We start from the raw sequence: 19244 nt of genomic DNA, 5'->3' as shown, positions 1-19244 counted from the left end.
GAGATTTTTTTTGTCACCTCCTGTTTGTAGCAGTGTTCTTGTATTTGTGTTGTGTTCATTTCTTGTCACCGTCTTGTTGGATTTCGTTTTGTGTTTGTTTGGACGCTATTCATCCACGTTGTCGTTGGACTGGATTTATGAGTTTTGTTAACATTAAATCACGTTGCTTTTCACTTTACCTCTTTGATTGCTGCCTGCGTTTCTGGGTTTATTTAGTTATAGCAAAATATAACAGAACCAAATCATTTGTTTGTTTTAAAAGATGTTTTTTTTACAAACTGCTGAGTTGGCCTTTGCTGGGTTTCACAGTTCCAATCAGATTTCTAACGATGTGACTGTTTTGAGAACAGGTAGATTAGATATAGATCACTTATAAAAATGAAAGTGTGCTAACAAAACAAACAAACAAACAAACAAACAAAAAACTAAATCTGGTTTGGTTAAGCTGCTAATGAAAATGCCACCTTAATGTTCTCCATTAAAACAGAAGAGTACAAACCCTTTATAGATCATTAATAACATAGTAACACTGTAACATTTGGGGTATGAGAGACTTCAGCAGCCTGATTATCAAAACTGTTCAAGTGAAATCCTATTTTTGCATGATTCACCTCACAGTTCAAATTATGCACATCAATCTAGGTCATAACTGCAAGAGGTTGATGATGAAACCAAAAGAAAGTGTTTTATAACTGCTTTAAAAAGTCGCTCTTCTGAATAAACAAGGTTGAAATCCTTGAATTCTTGTGTGCTGTCATTTTCTGACTGAAGACCCTGGAGAAAATCGACTTTAAACCAATTAACCAGATCATGCAAATGATATGGAAATGTGGCCCACTTATAGTGTGAACTGCCACAGACAATCAGACCATTGCACGGTGACTGGCCGTACCCCCGTCAACCTGCACAGAAAGCACTGCAGTTTTTGGGGAAACTGAAATGATACGGATGATGTTGCATTTGCCCTGAAAAAGAATGAATGATGTCTGGATGCAATGACGAGTTTTTGTTCCTCTGCAAGACAAAATATTCCAGGATTTCAACTTTTTTTTTACTTCTATGAGACATTAAATCTTTCAGGATTACTGCACTGAACATATTTAAGTATTATCACTTAGTGAAGCATTTACTGTGTTTATTTTCCATTCTGACATTTTTGTTCCATGTCTGCAGGTTCATAAGCAAGTGGGCTTTTTTAAAGCTTCGTTTCCAGTTATATAATTTCCTGATTAATTGTCACCGGTTCTGTTCATTACCTTTATGGTCAGAATTTCTAGGCGCAGCCAGGGTGTAGAGGGGGTCTGGTTTGGGAACTACAGAGTCTCATCTCTGTTGTTTGTGGCTTCGTCAAATCAGGACCTTCAGCGTGCACTGGGGCGGTTTGCAGCCGAGTGTGAAGCGTCCGGGATGAAAATCAGCACCTCCAAATCCGAGGCCATGGTTCTCCACTGGAAAAAGGTGCCTTGCCCTCTTCAGGTCAGTGGAGTGTCTTTGCCTCAAGTGGAGGAGTTTAAGTATCTCGGGGTCTTGTTCACGAGAGAGGGACAGTTGGAGCGTGAGATCGACAGATGGATCGGTGCAGCGTCTGCAGTGATGTAGTCGCTGTATCGGACCGTCGTGGTGAAGAGACAGCTGAGCAGGGGGGCAAAGCTCTCAGTTTACCAGTCTATCTACGTTCCAACCCTCACCTATGGTCATGAGATTTGGCTCATGACCGAAAGAACAAGATCGCGAGTACAAGCGGCCGAGATGAGTTTCATCCGCAGGATGGCTGGGCGCTCCCTTAGAGATAGGGTGAGGAGCTTGGTCACTCTGGAGGAGCTCAGAGTCGAGCCACTGCTCCTCCATGTCGAAAGGAGCCAGCTGAGGTGGCTCGGGCATCTTTTCCGGATGCCCCCTGGACGCCTCCCATCAGGAGGAGGCCCTGGGGAAGACCCAGGACACGCTGTAGGGACTGCGTCTCTCAACTGGCTTGGGAACACCTCGGGGTTCCCCCAGAGGACCTGGGGGAGGTGTGTGTGGATCGGGAGCCTGGGCGGCTTTGCTTGAGCTGCTGCCCCCGCGACCTGACCCTAGATGAAGCAGAAGAAAATGGATGAATCAAGATGGAAACTAGCGATGGCATTTGCATTGTCACTTTGTGCCAGGTAGAACACTGGGATTCTTTCTGCCCTCTTGTCCATACAAACATCTGGCGATTAAAAAAAAAAAGTTTCCATTTTCTACAATCTAAACAGACCGTGAGATCTTGGAGCATCCAGCGAGGGAAGCTGCTGAGATCCTGAGAACTGTTTGACTGCTCTGCTGATTTTGGATGATTGTGTGTAAATGGTTGAGGGGCTTTAAACTCACTGACTCCTACCCATATTAATGTGGTGAAACACAGAAGGGAATTACTGCTCTGACAGTGCAGCAGTTCCTCTTGTTCTCCTTTCATGTATCTGCCAGAAGGTTGAAAGTCAAGCTTTTTTGGAAACGGCCTCTCGTATCCTTTACAGATAAATCTCCATGGTGATGTCTTGCAATGCCTGCTTCAGTTCATTAGCCACTTCTTAGCTACTATGACATTCATCTTCATGCTTCTCATGTCTTCTGAAGCTACACATAAAAAGATAAGCTACATAAAACATGTATATTTTTAAAAAATAAACTGTCAAGGTAGTTAATGTTTCCCACGTATCTTTGTTTTATTTATTTATTTGTTTATTTATTGATTTGTTTTATATATCTGGGACACTGAACAGATTTATTAACCCCTTTTTCACCAGATGTGCTGAAAATATTGGGCTTATCCTGGAACTGATAATGACTAGATCATTTGGTGGATCCAGATAAAGTGGTTGATCCAGGGAATTTTGTAATAATGTTTGAACGTTGTGAAATAGTCTGGGCACACTGAAAACTTATTACCCAATTCACAGAGGTCGTGTTTTCAAATGCCATTTAGGTATTCGTCACAGCTGCAGTCTATACTTGTAGAAGTACCCAGTAGTAAACTTTGAACACGGACTTGTTGAAGCTCCCCAAAGCAATAAGTTGCATTTTACCACACTTGCATCTGCTAAGTCTCCCAGATATAATCTGGCAAAACTTCAGTATCAGAAGTTTTGCAGTAGTTTGCACACAATCTGGGTTTAGGACTTGCAAAAAAATTGATACAGTAGATGCCCCAAGTGGAAGTTCTTACACAAAAATATCCTGAAAGTCTTCAATATTCATCTCTGAAAACACACTGAATATCATGCAGAAGAGTCATTGTGCACTTGGTGGTTGCAATTGCACAATGTGAAGTTTTTCCCGTTAATTAGCAGTAAACCACTGGCAGCTAAAGTTGCCAGCTTCATACTGTTATTCTACAGTTTATCTACTGTAACATTAAACAGCTTATTACTGTTATGTACTGTTGTAGTACTGTCCCACTGATAAATTGCAGTAAGTAGCTGTGGTTGCCAGAATAATTCTGGAAAAATAAATAAACAAATAAATAAATAAATAAATACAACTCAATGAGATTTCTCAATGAGAGTTTTCTTTTTTTTTCCATTTCGCTCGAGCTCACCACAAGAGGTGTGATTTGGGATCCACATGTTGATTTTGTTTTCACAGCTCTAGCTGGGTAATTGGGTACAGCCACTCCTGAACCAGGAATATTGTGTTTGGGAGGCAAGTGTACTACGGTGCATCCAGAAAGTATTCACAGCGCTTCACTTTTTCCACATTTTTTTTAATATTCCAGCCTTATTCTAAAATCTGTGAAATTCATTTTTTTTCCTCAAAATTCTACACACACTACCCCATAATAACAATGTGAAAAAGTTTTTTCGCATGTACATGTATTCACAGTCTTTGCCATGAAGCTCAACATTGGGCTCAGGTGCATCCTGTTTCCACTGATCATCCTTGAGAAATTTCTACAACTTAATTGAGTCCACCTGGGGTAAATTCAGTTGACTGGACATGATTTGGAAAGGCACACACTTGTCTACATATAAGGTCCCACAGTTGACAGTGCACGTCACAGCACAAACCAAGCATGAAGTCAAATGAATTGTCTGTAGATCTCCAAGACAGGATTGTCTTGGAGCTCCCAATGTACACAGTGGCCTCCATCATCCGTAAATGGAAGAAGTTCTGATCCACCAGGACTCTGCCTAGAACTGGTTGTCTGCCTAAACTGAGCACCTGGGGGAGAAGAGCCTTAATCAGGGTGGTGACCAAGACCTTGATGGTCACTCTGTCAGAGCTCCAGCATTCCTCTGTGGAGAGAGGAGAAACTTCAAGAAAGACAACCATCTCTGCAGCAATCCATCAATCAGGCCTGTATGATAGAGTGGCCAGAAAGAAGCCACTTCTTAGTAAAAGGCACATGGCACCATCCCTACAGCGAAGCATGGTGATGACAGCATCACGCTGTGGGAATGTTTTCAGAAGCAGGAACTGGTCCTCTTGACCTCAGACTGGGGCACATCTTTCAGCAGGACAGTGACCCTAAGCACACAGCCAAGATATGAAAGGAGTGTCTTTAGGACAACTCTGTGAATGTCCTTGAGTGGACCAGCCAGAGCCCAGACCTGAATCTGATTGAACATCTCTGGAGAGTTCTGAAAATGGCTGTGCACCGACGCTCCCCTTCCAACCTGATGGAGCTTGAGAGGTGCTGCAAAGAGGAATGGACAAAAAGCAAACCTGCCTCAAAATGTAGCCAGTGCTTGCCAAACCCAGGGATGAGCTTTCCATAAAATCATCACTATTTTTTTAAGATATCATGTAATCTTCATGCTCCTCGGACAATTGGTGAAGGTAAATGTGAATTTGCAGTTATGCAGGAAACTGAACCCCAGATGTACACTATAGATTACTGCAGTAAAATGGTTTATTTACCAGATGAAGTACTGAACACACAATGACAACCTTGACAAAATGCAGGACGGTGCCAAAGGGCTGAGGAGTACATGAGAGGAAGTACAGGTAATGGAATCACAAGAGACAGGACTGAAAAACATGAACTAAAACCAAGTATTATATTTATAAACTGTGACAGGTATGAGACAACATGAAACAGGAGCATACTGACAAACATGATGCAGGTGTGACATTGCAGAGACAGGAGACAGAGTGCATGCTCAAAAAACAGGAAGAGAAACCAACCAGTTGTGACACGGAAAAACCATAACATTCTACTGCACCAACAGCAGAAAAACCAATGGCAGCGAATGAGGGAAGCAACCTACTAAAGCAAAATTCAGATGATGGAGAACATCTAACGCAAAGAAACAATGCACCCAAACCCCTGCATTAATCCAAAACAACTCTGCAAAACAAACACACAGATCACACCATCATAGTAAAGAGAGCTGTCATTCTATCACTGAAGTATATATTGATTAAATGAACAATGATGCATTTGGAATGTTTTTATAAGGTGTACTGTTTTTGGTTAGTTGGTTAGTTTGGTCACACAGCAGCGTATTGCAATTTAAAATGGCTCATTTACCTGATAAAAAGTTGAATAAAACTGAAACCTTGTAACTGTTAATCTGGCCTAAGCAGTGGGTCACCCCTCCGAGTCTGGTCTGATTGAGGTTTCTTCCTTATTAACACCAGAGGTAGTTTTTCCTTAGCACTGTTACCTGTGTGCTTGCTCGGGGGGTTGGCAAGGTTACTTCATCATGTGATGTGCCTTCAGGCAGCATAGTGGTGATTTGGCGCTATATAAGTCTAATTTGAATTGAAACCTGGTAACTACTGGATGATGATTAAAAACAAAAATATTAAAGATCACATGGGGATGAATTATAAACAAAGACACAAAGAACAACACAAAATAAACTACAGCAATACAGACAGCAGAGAGCAATTTACTGTAGCAATGAAGGGAAACTTAAGCAGGTGTGTGATTAGAAAAAAGACACAGGTGTGAAGAGAGACTAAATGGCTGTACTCACAGGAAGGGCAAATAGATGAATGAACACATGGAAGAGAAACCAAAACAATGCTCACTCACACTTGTAAAACTAGCCAAATGCATGACTAAACCAGGAACTCAAAAGGGAACTATGAAGTAGTAAAAAACATCAATAAAACCCCAAACTACCAGCAATCCAACCATAAAAACAAAAACAACAAAAAACCCAGAAACGTGAGCACACAGACCATACAATGACAAAATATCTTTAAACTAAGTCTGTGTGTTTGTCATTGTCAGGATTGGCCCCTGCTCGGGTCTGGACTATGATTTTCTGTCAGTCTTTCTTCATTAATTTATTTTGTCAGTTTTTTGATCATCTGTTTATTTTACTTTTGTCACTGGGTTTTGTTTCTATAGCCACATGTTGAATGCCATTCTTGTTTAGTTTAGTCTTTGATCCACTCTCTTTGATTTTTGTTTTATGATTGCTTCTAGTTTCAGCTTTTGAATTACTTGTTGCTTTCTTTTCAGTCTTAGCCATTTTTTGTCTATTATGATTCTGTTCATGTCAAGGTTCCATTCTGTCTTTAATTTTTTTTTGTTCTTCTTCTTCTTTTTGGTCTGGATATTTTAGTATTGTTAGTTTATGATTTCTAGTCATGTCCCAGCTGTCACTGCATTCCCTTGTCTGTCCCTCCTTATCTTTGTTCTCATGTATTCACGCCCAGTTTCATTTGTATCACTGTCACACTCTCTGTTCACTGCACTCTCTTGTCCTTCACCTGTACCTCCTCATCTCTGTTGGTCACGCCCTGTTTTGTTTGTCACCTCCTCGCCCACTTGTCACTGCACTCTCTTGCCCCACACAGTGTCTCTCATCTTTGTTTGTCCACACCCTCCTCCTGCCAGCTCACCACACCTGTTTCCCATCATTGCCTAATTATCCACGTGTATTTAAGCCCTGTGACTTTTGTTTGCTAGTTCACTGATGTCATATTCTTCGTCCCAGCTTTTTCATCAGAGTTTCCTGTTTCCTCACCGTGCTCGACCTTGTTTGTTTTTCTGGACCTCGTTTTTGTCTCTGCCCATGTAAGTCTGTTTGCTGTGCTCTTGAACCCCACCTGTTATTTCACGACACCATTGCCGAATCCCTGCCTGTACCTCTGCCCCACTGACTGCCTTTTTGCGTACTGAACCTCTGCCTGAATTATTGATAAAGTCTTCTTATTCCATCACCAGTTTGTGAGTCTGCATCTTGCATCCTACCACCTGCTGTGCCAGCTCCTCTGAATCATGACAGTCATAGCATACTTTTGATTTATGGAAATAAACTATTTATCCACAATTTTTTTAAATATTCTGTAAACTTGTCTTTAAGCATACAGATATTGTTCAAAATATATATGTTCAGTGTTTTGCATCAAAAACTTTTGGTCCATACTGCATACATTAGTGAGTGCCCTTCTTATTGTAAAACAATAATGGCTTTGTAATTGAATTTTCTCTCCTCCGTTTTCTAGAGTTTGAGCCATGCAAAGTCCTCAGTTGGGAAAAAAAAATGTAAAAGGTATTTTGTGTAGGGTGTGTGTTGCTAAAGCTGTTATCTACTGAGAAAGAGATGATGTGTCTTTGTGGTGCACTCACCAGTGTGAGCTCGTCGCCGTTCAGCTCTCGAGTCCAGTAGGTTTTGGGTCCATCACCATCCACCAGAGTCTGCTTACAGTGGATCTTGTTTTCCGACTCCCAGTTGGCAAGGCTCTGCAGGTGATGGGGGAAAATCAAATGAGAGGGTCAGAAGTCAGTGATTTTATTTTTTTTATGATTTTTTTTTTTATTATTATTATTTATTAATTAGTTAATTTATTATCTTTTGCAAATTTCACTCAAGATCTACTGTGAAAATAAGAGTGATTCTGGAACGGTGCAGTTTATTTTTCACCTGATGCATACCTACAGTCAGGTCTGTAAATAAATGCACAGTGACACAATTTTATTTATTTATTTATTATAACTTTATCTCTGTACTTCACAATGGAGTTGAAATATAACAATCATGATGTGTTTGTATTGCAGAAATATAGCTTTAAGGGGTTTAACAAAAAATATCACATTAATCATTTAGGAATTACTGCCAATTTTATACGCAGTCCTACCATTTTCAGAGGGCATAAGTAATTGGACAAATTAAATATGATTATTGCTCACGCAAGTCATCACTTTTGCAGCCCGTTTTCTTAAGAAAAGTTAGACGGGTACATTAACATGACAGAATGTGTCGTGGATTTCATTTACGTCAGAGGTACTGTATGGTAAATCTACCCGAAGAAGGCTGTTCTCAAAGACTGTAACACTGAATAAATTTGACTCAGAATCAAAGAACAGCACAGTGGATTAGTGGTTAGCACTGTTGTCTCACTGGATCGATTGCCACCTGTGGACTTTCTGTGTGGAGTTTGTGTGTTCTCTCCGTGTTTGTGTGGATTCCCTCCAGTGCTCCGGTTTCCTCCCATATCCAAAGACATGCAGGTTAGGTGAATTGGAAACTTTGAATTGTCTGTAGGTGTGTGTGCAGGTGTGAATGTGTTTGTCTGTCTATATGTGGCCCTGCAACAGACTGGCGTTCTGTCCAGGGTGTACCCCGCCCCACGCCCAATAACTGCTGGGATACGCTCCAGCCCTCTGCAACCTGATCTTGGATAAGCGGTTGAAGATGTGTGTGTGTGTGTGTGTGTATATATATATATATATATATATATATATAAAATCCTCCCAAGATTTAGTCGGTCAAGGTCACTGCTAATTTTCCATCCGTAATAATTTATGACTTCAACGTGATTATTCACAGCTTGACTTCAGCATTAATTTATCCTGCACAAATGGACTTAAATGGCCCATAAAAGTGTTAGAATTCATTGTGAGTCACAGAGGAGCTGAACCTGTGGTCTTACTTTGTGCTAATGCAGATGATTTATCATTTTGGACAAATTAGGTTCCATTAACAATATTCTTGTTTCATTACTCCACCCTCAAGACTAAAGTGTGCAAACATCAGTCAAACTGTTCTCCTTCCTGCTCTTTTAGAAGCTTTGTTTTCCCAGTAAAGTACAGCTATTATCCGTTTCACTTCATTCTTTTGTTTTCTTGTCCTGACACTGATTGTTTCCTCACCAGGCTTTTTTTTTTTTCTGTCTCAGTAATGTCCGCTATATTCGTAGCAGTAATGAAGCTGCAAAGCCCAGAACTAATCAAAGCATCACAATCATTCACCAAACTGCTGAACAGAATTTATAGAAAACAAATTATTTAGACTATGTTCACATTAACGACTGAAGTGACCCGAATCAATTTTTTTAACAAGACCAGACCATTTTTCTATCACAACAGCTCACATTCTTATTGTTAATAAGTGTAAACTATTGCATGTTCCAGAGGCCATATCAATTGGTTAATGGTAAATGGATTGCATTCAAATAGTGCTTTTCCATCTGCATCAGATGCTCAAAGTGCTTTACAGTCATGCCTCACATTGACCCCGATGTCAGGGTGCTGCCATACAAGGCGCTCACTACATACCAGGAGCAACTAGGGGATTAAGGACCTTGCCCAAGGGCCCTTTAGTGATTTTCAGGTGAGGCAGGGATTTGAACCAAGGATCCTCTGGTCTCAAGCCCAATGATGCTTAACTACTAGACCATCACCACCACCCCCAAACAAAATTAAATTATGTGGCTATGCCACCTGTTTCAAAATGTTCCAGCTGATTTGTCCCTGTCTTGTGTTTGAAACACAATAAAATACAAGTAAATAAACTATGATCGCAGTGTTTGGATTCCCAAATACTTAAGTAGCCATCAACAAATAAATAAAAATTGCATTATATTTGGATTCTTTATGCTCTGCCTTCAAAAATTTCCACACACATCTCAAAATTTTGTGATGTTTGTGAAGTCTTGCCTCTATTTCACAAATACCTTGTTAAAATGCAGTGTTTTTTTTTTGTTTTTTTTTTTTTTTTTTTTTGTACCGACCATTTTCTGGTTCTAATTTATGGTTTCCAATAGTGTCCAAATATTTTATTTTTAATAAATTTGCAAAAATCTCAGAGTTTTTTACATTGGCGTTATGGGGTATTGTGTATAGAATTTTGAGCAAAAAAAATATTTCATTCATTTTGGAATAAGGTTGTAACATAATGAAATGTAGAAAAAGTAACGCACTGTGAATACTTTCTAGCTGCACTGACTCTATATTCTCTAGACTCTATACTCTAGACTCTATAACACTATACTTTGGGTTTCAAACAACAAAATACCTGGTGTGGTCATTTAAAATCCTTCTCTGGATGCCAGCTGGCCCAAAACAATCAGTTTACTTGAGCTGATTTGCAAAGGAAATTGCTTTGCAGAAACACACCTTGGTTCAAATGTATTGAGGAGAAAATGTTGCTAAAACTCAGTTATAAACATTCAGTGATAAATTGTGCAGTAACAGAAGAAGATGCACAAGTGCTTTTCCACTGTTTCTAATCTTTTCATCCATCAGAGCATGTACGAGGTCTGTCCAAAAAGTAACGGACCTTTTTATTTTTTTCAAAAACTATACGGATTTGAATCACGTGTGATTGCATCAGCCAAGCTTGAACCTTCGTGCGAATGCGTGAGTTTTTCCACGCCTTCGCTTGCGTCATTCGCCTGTGGGCAGGCTTTGAGTGAGCACTGGTCCACCCCTCCCTTCGGATTTCTTTTGTCTGAGAACTTGCTGAGAGACTGCCGCTTTGCTCCATGAAATTTTTTTCAGAAACTGTTAGAGACAGGCAGTTGGAAACCATTCGATAGATTTAGTTGGATATCGGTGAAGATTCTGTCAGCGTCATGCGGATTATGGACTGTTAAAACCGTTTTAAAGACGACCCACAGTGGCAGAGGACGCGCAGCGCGCCGAGCGGCCAATCGACAGGCTGGATCGACCAGATCATTTCTAAACTGAATGCTGTGTTGATCCGGGACATCATGTGACTACCACAGAAATGGCAACAGAGCTGGACATAGCACTTTTGCGGGACATTCCACTGTTACAGGAGATTTTGTATTGAAAGATGTGCGGAGGATTTCGCGCGTCGGCACGAAGCAGCTCAGGACGTGCAGCAAAAAAACACCTCCGTGTTGGAAACCATTCAGAAGATTCAGACGGCTTTCGATGGCTTTCAGTCGAGTGAGTATGCGAGAAATTGTGTAACAGCTGGACATGCCCCAACATGTCCTGTGAGACTTCCAATACGGAGGTGTTTTTTTGCTGTGCGTCCTGAGCTGCTTCGTGCCGACGCGCGAAATCCTCCGCACATCTTTCAATACAAAATCTCCTGTAACAGTGGAATGTGCCGCAAAAGTGCTATGTCCAGCTCTGTTGCCATTTCTGTGGTAGTCACATGATGCCCCGGATCAACACAGCGTTCAGTTTAGAAATGATCTGGTCGATCCAGCCTGTCGAATGGCCGCTCGGCGCGCTGTGCGCCCTCTGCCGCTGTGGGCCGTCTTTAAAAAGGTTTTAACAGTCCATAATCCACGTGACGCCGACAGAATCTTCACCGATATCCAACTAAATCTATCGAATGGTTTCCAACTGCCTGTCTCTAACAGTTTCTGAAAAAAATTTCACAGAGCAAAGCGGCAGTCTCTCAGCAAGTTCTCAGACAAAAGAAATCCGACGGGAGGGGTGGACCAGTGCTCACTCAAAGCCTGCCCACAGGCGAATGACGCAACCGACAGGTGTGGAAAAACTCACGCATGTGCACGAAGGTTCAAGCTTGGCTGATGTAATCACACGTGATTCAAATCCATATAGTTTTTGAAAAATATAAAAAGATACGATACTTTTTGGACAGACCTCGTATATAATCACCTCATTGTAACTGCACTAAAACCCATCTGCTTCGTCTATGTTGCCTATGTGACCGATTGTTGCCTATTCGTCTTATCATTTTCTTCCCTCGGAAGTGGGACGAGGCTGTCTGCTCCCACCGCTGTCGCACAGAATAACGTGAGCTTTTTAACCTACTGGATGGTGTTAATCAGCTCTGTACATCGAACAGTGTGTAATCCCTTTAACCGCGGGGGCAGCTGGTTTCCACTAAAACCTGCTTAGATGTCTCTCTGCCAACCGAGCGCTCCACCTGAGAGTCCGACAACGCCGACCCCTGTGGCTCATGTGCCAGCGAGACCACATGAAGATCATAGGTTTCACTCCAGCACACTGTAGCCTGGGTCCAACGGGTCAGTGAAGCTGAAATGGCAACTTTTACAAAACCAATAATGTGTGGCAAGTAGAAATAAAGACCTATAAAACTGGTAAGTAAGTAAATTTTATTTGTATAGCACCTTTCACAGACAAGAGCCACAAGGTGCTTCACAACATAAAAAGCACAATACACCACACAGTGGCCAAGACATTTAAAACATAGCATAGCAGCCCAAAACCTAAGCAAAAGCTTGTGTAAAAAAGAAGCTCTTAAGTTGGCTTTTAAAAGTGTCAACAGAGTCCAGTGAGCGCAGAGAGAGCGGGAGACCATTCCAAAGCCTGGGAGCAACAGTCTGGAAGGATCGCTCTCCTCTGGTTGAGTACCTCTGGTACTATACATGCTGTCATTCTAAGTTGTTTGGGAAACGATTAGAGATTTCAACTTCAGTTCCGCTCAAATACTGACAAGCTTGTTTTTAAAAATCGTGGTGATGAAGTTTGATGTGACCTAAAAGAGCAGCCACTGAACTTTTGGCCAAAACCTGCCAATGTTAAACTTTCTTTTTATTTTTTAACGTTGCAGTTAGACTGAACAAGTTAATGCAACAGAAGTAGGTCCAGTATAGGCCCCATGGCCCATTGGTGCTGGTGTTTATCCTAGCATTCCGTAGCGTGAAGCCGATGACAGTCCATCGCAGGTTACGACCTCAATCAAGACCAGCCCAACCTGGACCAAGACCAGGCAGATGAACTGTCTTGTCCAAGTAATACAGACAGGTAGTGTGACCACAAATCACATCCAGGTCTATATACTGGTCAGTCATCCAACTCTGATCCCACTGAGCTAACTCTTAGCAAAACAGATTTTCATGGAACTGATGAAAGGCTTTGGCCTACCTTGAAAAAGCTTTGATTAAATGTTGAGACAAATATGAAAAAAGGGCAGATAAGGAAGAAACAGACTGAGTGGGGTGGTCATCTGATATGTCTTAATGGTATGGCCATAGCAGGTTTCTTCATGTAAAAGAAAAACAAATCGGGAGTTTTTCTTTACCACTGCACAAAGATATGTGGCCTTTTTTTGTTGCGTTACTGGCAATAGGCCGCTAACCCTATGTCGCGGCCAAAACTATCTGATAACTTTTTTCTAATTTGGAAAGGGCGTAATATGGGTCATTGACATTGTTCCTGTCTAAAAATCATATTTGTAGATTTGTTCGTTTGGAAATGGTGGCCATTTTATGCCAAAAATAGCCATTTTGAGCACTCAAAGCAATTTTCTCAAAAACATAACTTTTTCTAATTTGTCAAAGGTGTAATATGGGTCATTGAAATATTTCACATCAAAATATTTTAGTAATAGATTCATTCGTTTGCAAATGGCGGCCATGTTTATGCCCAAAACAGCCAATGTGAGTATTTGGACCCAATATTTTCAAAAACTGTCCCATAACTGTCCCCATTTTCTTTTAATTAAACACAGGCACGATATTGGTCATTGACATTGTTTCTGTCCAAAAATAATTTGCATAGATTCGTTTGTTTGGAAATGGTGGCCATTTTATGCCAAAAATAGCCATTTTGCCTTGGGCTTTATTGGAGTCGGTAACCCACAGGGCACTTTATTTAGCTATTATAGAACAAGATAAGTATGCTTCAACCTGAGGCTTCAACATACATAAGTGGCTTGAAAGATTAGTTTTTTGAACAGAGATTAGCTGCTTCTTGTTCTGTAATCTTCTCTCATCCCATTTGCATTGTCACCCCAAAAACAAACGGTACTTCTTTTTCATTCATGTCAACTATGTCAGCATCTAGAGGTGATGCTTCTGCTTTCTTCCCTCAATCTGGCGCAGACTGGCTGTAAGGAAATCTTATAGCCAACACACAAAATTTATCCTTTCACTTTTTTCTTCTTTTTTTTGTCATCTTACTGACCACATAACCTCTTTAAAAGAGGCTGCATTCATATGTTCCTTGACTTTCCATAGTTTTTCTTTTGTACAGAGGCCTCATGTGGACAAAAGCCACGCTGCCAGATGCCTGGCACTGCCCTGTACCCAGCATGCCGCACAGTCCAGACACAAGGAGCCACAGTGTCTCCTGGGACCTGAATGAGGTCATGTCTGCTCCTCCACCAGTGTCATGGAGTTCACATCATAAAATTAAACGTAAGCAGACAGTTCAATACTTGCTGTTTGAGCAGCCACTTCATGTTATCATTCAATAACATGTCTGATCTAAACATAAGCAGCTGTTGCTGTAATATATTGACTGACATATTCAAACCCTCTATTAATTCCACAGTGCACAAGATAGAAGGGTTTCTGTGGTTTCCAAAAAATAATATTTCCAATTTTCCATTCTGTTGGCTGAATTTTATTGATTATAACATATAATTCTGTGACCTCCATGCACTCAAATGTACATTTTTTCCCTTTGACAAGTTTTCTGTTCTACGCTTAGGAACAGAAGGACAAACCCATCTTCTTCTTATGGCTATTCCCGTTAGGGGTCACCACAGCAGATCAATCCTTTACATCTTACTCTGTCCTCTGTATCTTCCTCTGTCACACCAACCACCTGCATGTCCTCCCTCAGCACATCCATAAACCTCCTCTTTGGCCTCCATCTTCTCCTCCTCCCTAGTGGCTCCATCCTCAGCATCCTTATCCCTATATACTCTGGGTCCCTCCTCTGCACATGTCCAAACCATCTCAATCTCACCTCTCCAAACCGTCCTACCTGATCTGTCCCTCTAAGTTTATTCCTAATCCTGTCCATCCTCGTCACTCCCAAAGACAGTTGCAACATCTCCAGCTCTGCCATCTGTCTTTTTGTTAGTGCCACTGTCTGTAAGCCGTACAACATAGCTGGTATCACTACTGTCTTGTAGACTTTCCCCTTCACTCTTGCAGATGTTACTCGGTCACAAATCACTCCCGCCACCTTTCTCTACCCGCTCCACCCTGCTGGCAGTCTCTTCTGCACTTTTTTTTTCAAACCCAATTCATAAGCATAAAAATTCAAAAAGAAAAAATAATATAGCACCTTCAACTGCACCACAGACTAAAACAGTTAAATGTGGTCTATTAAACATTAGGTCTCTTTCTTCTAAGTCCCTGTTGGTAAATGATATAATAATTGATCAACATATTGATTTATTCTGCCTAACAGAAACCTGGTTACAGCAGGATGAATATGTTAGTTTAAATGAGTCAACACCCCCGAGTCACACTAACTGTCAGAATGCTCGTAGCACGGGCCGGGGCGGAGGATTAGCAGCAATCTTCCATCCCAGCTTATTAATTAATCAAAAACCCAGACAGAGCTTTAATTCATTTGAAAGCTTGACTCTTAGTCTTGTCCATCCAAATTGGAAGTCCCAAAAACCAGTTTTATTTATCTATCGTCCACCTGGTCGTTACTGTGAGTTTCTCTGTGAATTTTCAGACCTTTTGTCTGACTTAGTGCTTAGCTCAGATAAGATAATTATAGTGGGCGATTTTAACATCCACACAGATGCTGAGAATGACAGCCTCAACACTGCATTTAATCTATTATTAGACTCTATTGGCTTTGCTCAAAAAGTAAATGAGTCCACCCACCACTTTAATCATATCTTAGATCTTGTTCTGACTTATGGTATGGAAATAGAAGACTTAACAGTATTCCCTGAAAACTCCCTTCTGTCTGATCATTTCTTAATAACATTTACATTTACTCTGATGGACTACCCAGCAGTGGGGAATAAGTTTCATTACACTAGAAGTCTTTCAGAAAGCGCTGTAACTAGGTTTAAGGATATGATTCCTTCTTTATGTTCTCTAATGCCATATACCAACACAGTGCAGAGTAGCTACCTAAACTCTGTAAGGGAGATAGAGTATCTCGTCAATAGTTTTACATCCTCATTGAAGACAACTTTGGATGCTGTAGCTCCTCTGAAAAAGAGAGCTTTAAATCAGAAGTGTCTGACTCCGTGGTATAACTCACAAACTCGTAGCTTAAAGCAGATAACCCGTAAGTTGGAGAGGAAATGGCGTCTCACTAATTTAGAAGATCTTCACTTAGCCTGGAAAAGAGTCTGTTGCTCTATAAAAAAGCCCTCCATAAAGCTAGGACATCTTTCTACTCATCACTAATTGAAGAAAATAAGAACAACCCCAGGTTTCTTTTCAGCACTGTAGCCAGGCTGACAAAGAGTCAGAGCTCTATTGAGCTGAGTATTCCATTAACTTTAACTAGTAATGACTTCATGACTTTCTTTGCTAACAAAATTTTAACTATTAGAGAAAAAATTACTCATAACCATCCCAAAGACGTATCGTTATCTTTGGCTGCTTTCAGTGATGCCGGTATTTGGTTAGACTCTTTCTCTCCGATTGTTCTGTCTGAGTTATTTTCATTAGTTACTTCATCCAAACCATCAACATGTTTATTAGACCCCATTCCTACCAGGCTGCTCAAGGAAGCCCTACCATTATTTAATGCTTCGATCTTAAATATGATCAATCTATCTTTGTTAGTTGGCTATGTACCACAGGCTTTTAAGGTGGCAGTAATTAAACCATTACTTAAAAAGCCATCACTTGACCCAGCTATCTTAGCTAATTATAGGCCAATCTCCAACCTTCCTTTTCTCTCAAATTCTTGAAAGGGTAGTTGTAAAACAGCTAACTGATCATCTGCAGAGGAATGGTCTATTTGAAGAGTTTCAGTCAGGTTTTAGAATTCATCATAGTACAGAAACAGCATTAGTGAAGGTTACAAATTATCTTCTTATGGCCTCGGACAGTGGACTCATCTCTGTGCTTGTTCTGTTAGACCTCAGTGCTGCTTTTGATACTGTTGACCATAAAATTTTATTACAGAGATTAGAGCATGCCATAGGTATTAAAGGCACTGCGCTGCGGTGGTTTGAATCATATTTGTCTAATAGATTACAATTTGTTCATGTAAATGGGGAATCTTCTTCACAGACTAAAGTTAATTATGGAGTTCCACAAGGTTCTGTGCTAGGACCAATTTATTCACTTTATACATGCTTCCCTTAGGCAGTATTATTAGACGGTATTGCTTAAATTTTCATTGTTACGCAGATGATACCCAGCTTTATCTATCCATGAAGCCAGAGGACACACACCAATTAGCTAAACTGCAGGATTGTCTTACAGACATAAAGACATGGATGACCTCTAATTTCCTGCTTTTAAACTCAGATAAAACTGAAGTTATTGTACTTGGCCCCACAAATCTTAGAAACATGGTGTCTAACCAGATCCTTACTCTGGATGGCATTACCCTGACCTCTAGTAATACTGTGAGAAATCTTGGAGTCATTTTTGATCAGGATATGTCATTCAAAGCGCATATTAAACAAATATGTAGGACTGCTTTTTTGCATTTACGCAATATCTCTAAAATCAGAAAGGTCTTGTCTCAGAGTGATGCTGAAAAACTAATTCATGCATTTATTTCCTCTAGGCTGGACTATTGTAATTCATTATTATCAGGTTGTCCTAAAAGTTCCCTAAAAAGCCTTCAGTTAATTCAAAATGCTGCAGCTAGAGTACTGACGGGGACTAGAAGGAGAGAGCATATCTCACCCATATTGGCCTCTCTTCATTGGCTTCCTGTTAATTCTAGAATAGAATTTAAAATTCTTCTTACTTATAAGGTTTTGAATAATCAGGTCCCATCTTATCTTAGGGACCTCGTAGTACCATATCACCCCAATAGAGCGCTTCGCTCTCAGACTGCAGGCTTACTTGTAGTTCCTAGGGTTTGTAAGAGTAGAATGGGAGGCAGAGCCTTCAGCTTTCAGGCTCCTCTCCTGTGGAACCAGCTCCCAATTCAGATCAGGGAGACAGACACCCTCTCTACTTTTAAGATTAGGCTTAAAACTTTCCTTTTTGCTAAAGCTTATAGTTAGGGCTGGATCGGGTGACCCTGAACCATCCCTTAGTTATGCTGCTATAGACGTAGACTGCTGGGGGGTTCCCATGATGCACTGTTTCTTTCTCTTTTGCTCTGTATGCACCACTCTGCATTTAATCATTAGTGATCGATCTCTGCTCCCCTCCACAGCATGTCTTTTTCCTGGTTCTCTCCCTCAGCCCCAACCAGTCCCAGCAGAAGACTGCCCCTCCCTGAGCCTGGTTCTGTTGGAGGTTTCTTCTTGTTAAAAGGGAGTTTTTCCTTCCCACTGTAGCCAAGTGCTTGCTCACAGGGGGTCGTTTTGACCGTTGGGGTTTTACATAATTATTGTATGGCCTTGCCTTACAATATAAAGCGCCTTGGGGCAACTGTTTGTTGTGATTTGGCGCTATATAAAAAAATGATTGATTGATTGATCGCTATCACACACCTTGGACTTTTATTCTGTGCTTTTATTCTGCTTATATTTATTTTTGCAGTTCATCAATATTTCGTTCTGTGACAGCTTCTGTGGTGTTTTTTACTGAGTGAGAATAAAAACGAGTGTCTTCTTCACCTCTCCACCACACACTCCATTACTTTGGACAGTTGGCCCCACATATTTAAACTCATGTACTTTCACCACATCTACTCCTTGTAACTGCACTATCCCACTGGAATCCCTCTCATTCACACACTTGTCTACTGACTTTCATTCCCCTTCTCTCCAGAGCATATCTCCACATTTCCAGGCTAGACTCACCCTGTTCTTTACTCTCACTACAGATCACAATGTCATCTGCAAACATTATAGTCCATGGGGACTCCTGTCTGATCTCATCCATCAACCTGTCCATCACCATTGCGAACAAGAAAGGACTCAGAGCTGATCCTTGGTGTAATTCCACCTCCACCTTGAATGAGTCTCTTTCCTACCGCACATCTCATCACTGTCACACTGTCCTTGTACATATCCTGCACCCTCCTCACATATTTCTCTGCCACTCCAGACTTACAATACAACAACTCTTCTCTGTCACCCTGTCACAAGTTTTCTCTAAATCTACAAACACACAATATAACTCCTTCTGGCCTTCTCTGTACTTCTCCATCAGTACTCTCAGAGCAAACATTGCTTCTCTAGTACTTTTTCTCAGCCTGAAACCATATTGATGCTCATAGA

At 40.9% G+C, this 19244-nt stretch overlaps 1 protein-coding gene across 1 annotated transcript in view; it reads right to left on the bottom strand.

The window, feature by feature from the left end:
• The window catches only part of LOC117515410 (cellular retinoic acid-binding protein 1), a 37316-nt gene that overhangs the window by 3896 nt on the left and 14176 nt on the right, over positions 1–19244 (bottom strand). Inside the window, exon 3 of the mRNA XM_034175973.1 lies at positions 7553–7666. Coding sequence (XP_034031864.1) covers positions 7553–7666 — 114 coding nt within the window. The remainder of the gene's footprint in view (positions 1–7552; positions 7667–19244) is intronic.

Source organism: Thalassophryne amazonica, chromosome 8 (assembly GCF_902500255.1).
Source record: "Thalassophryne amazonica chromosome 8, fThaAma1.1, whole genome shotgun sequence".
Lineage (NCBI taxonomy): Eukaryota > Metazoa > Chordata > Actinopteri > Batrachoidiformes > Batrachoididae > Thalassophryne > Thalassophryne amazonica.
The sequence above is the reverse complement of the archived record's forward strand: the minus strand, read 5'-3'. Positions and strand labels throughout refer to the sequence as shown.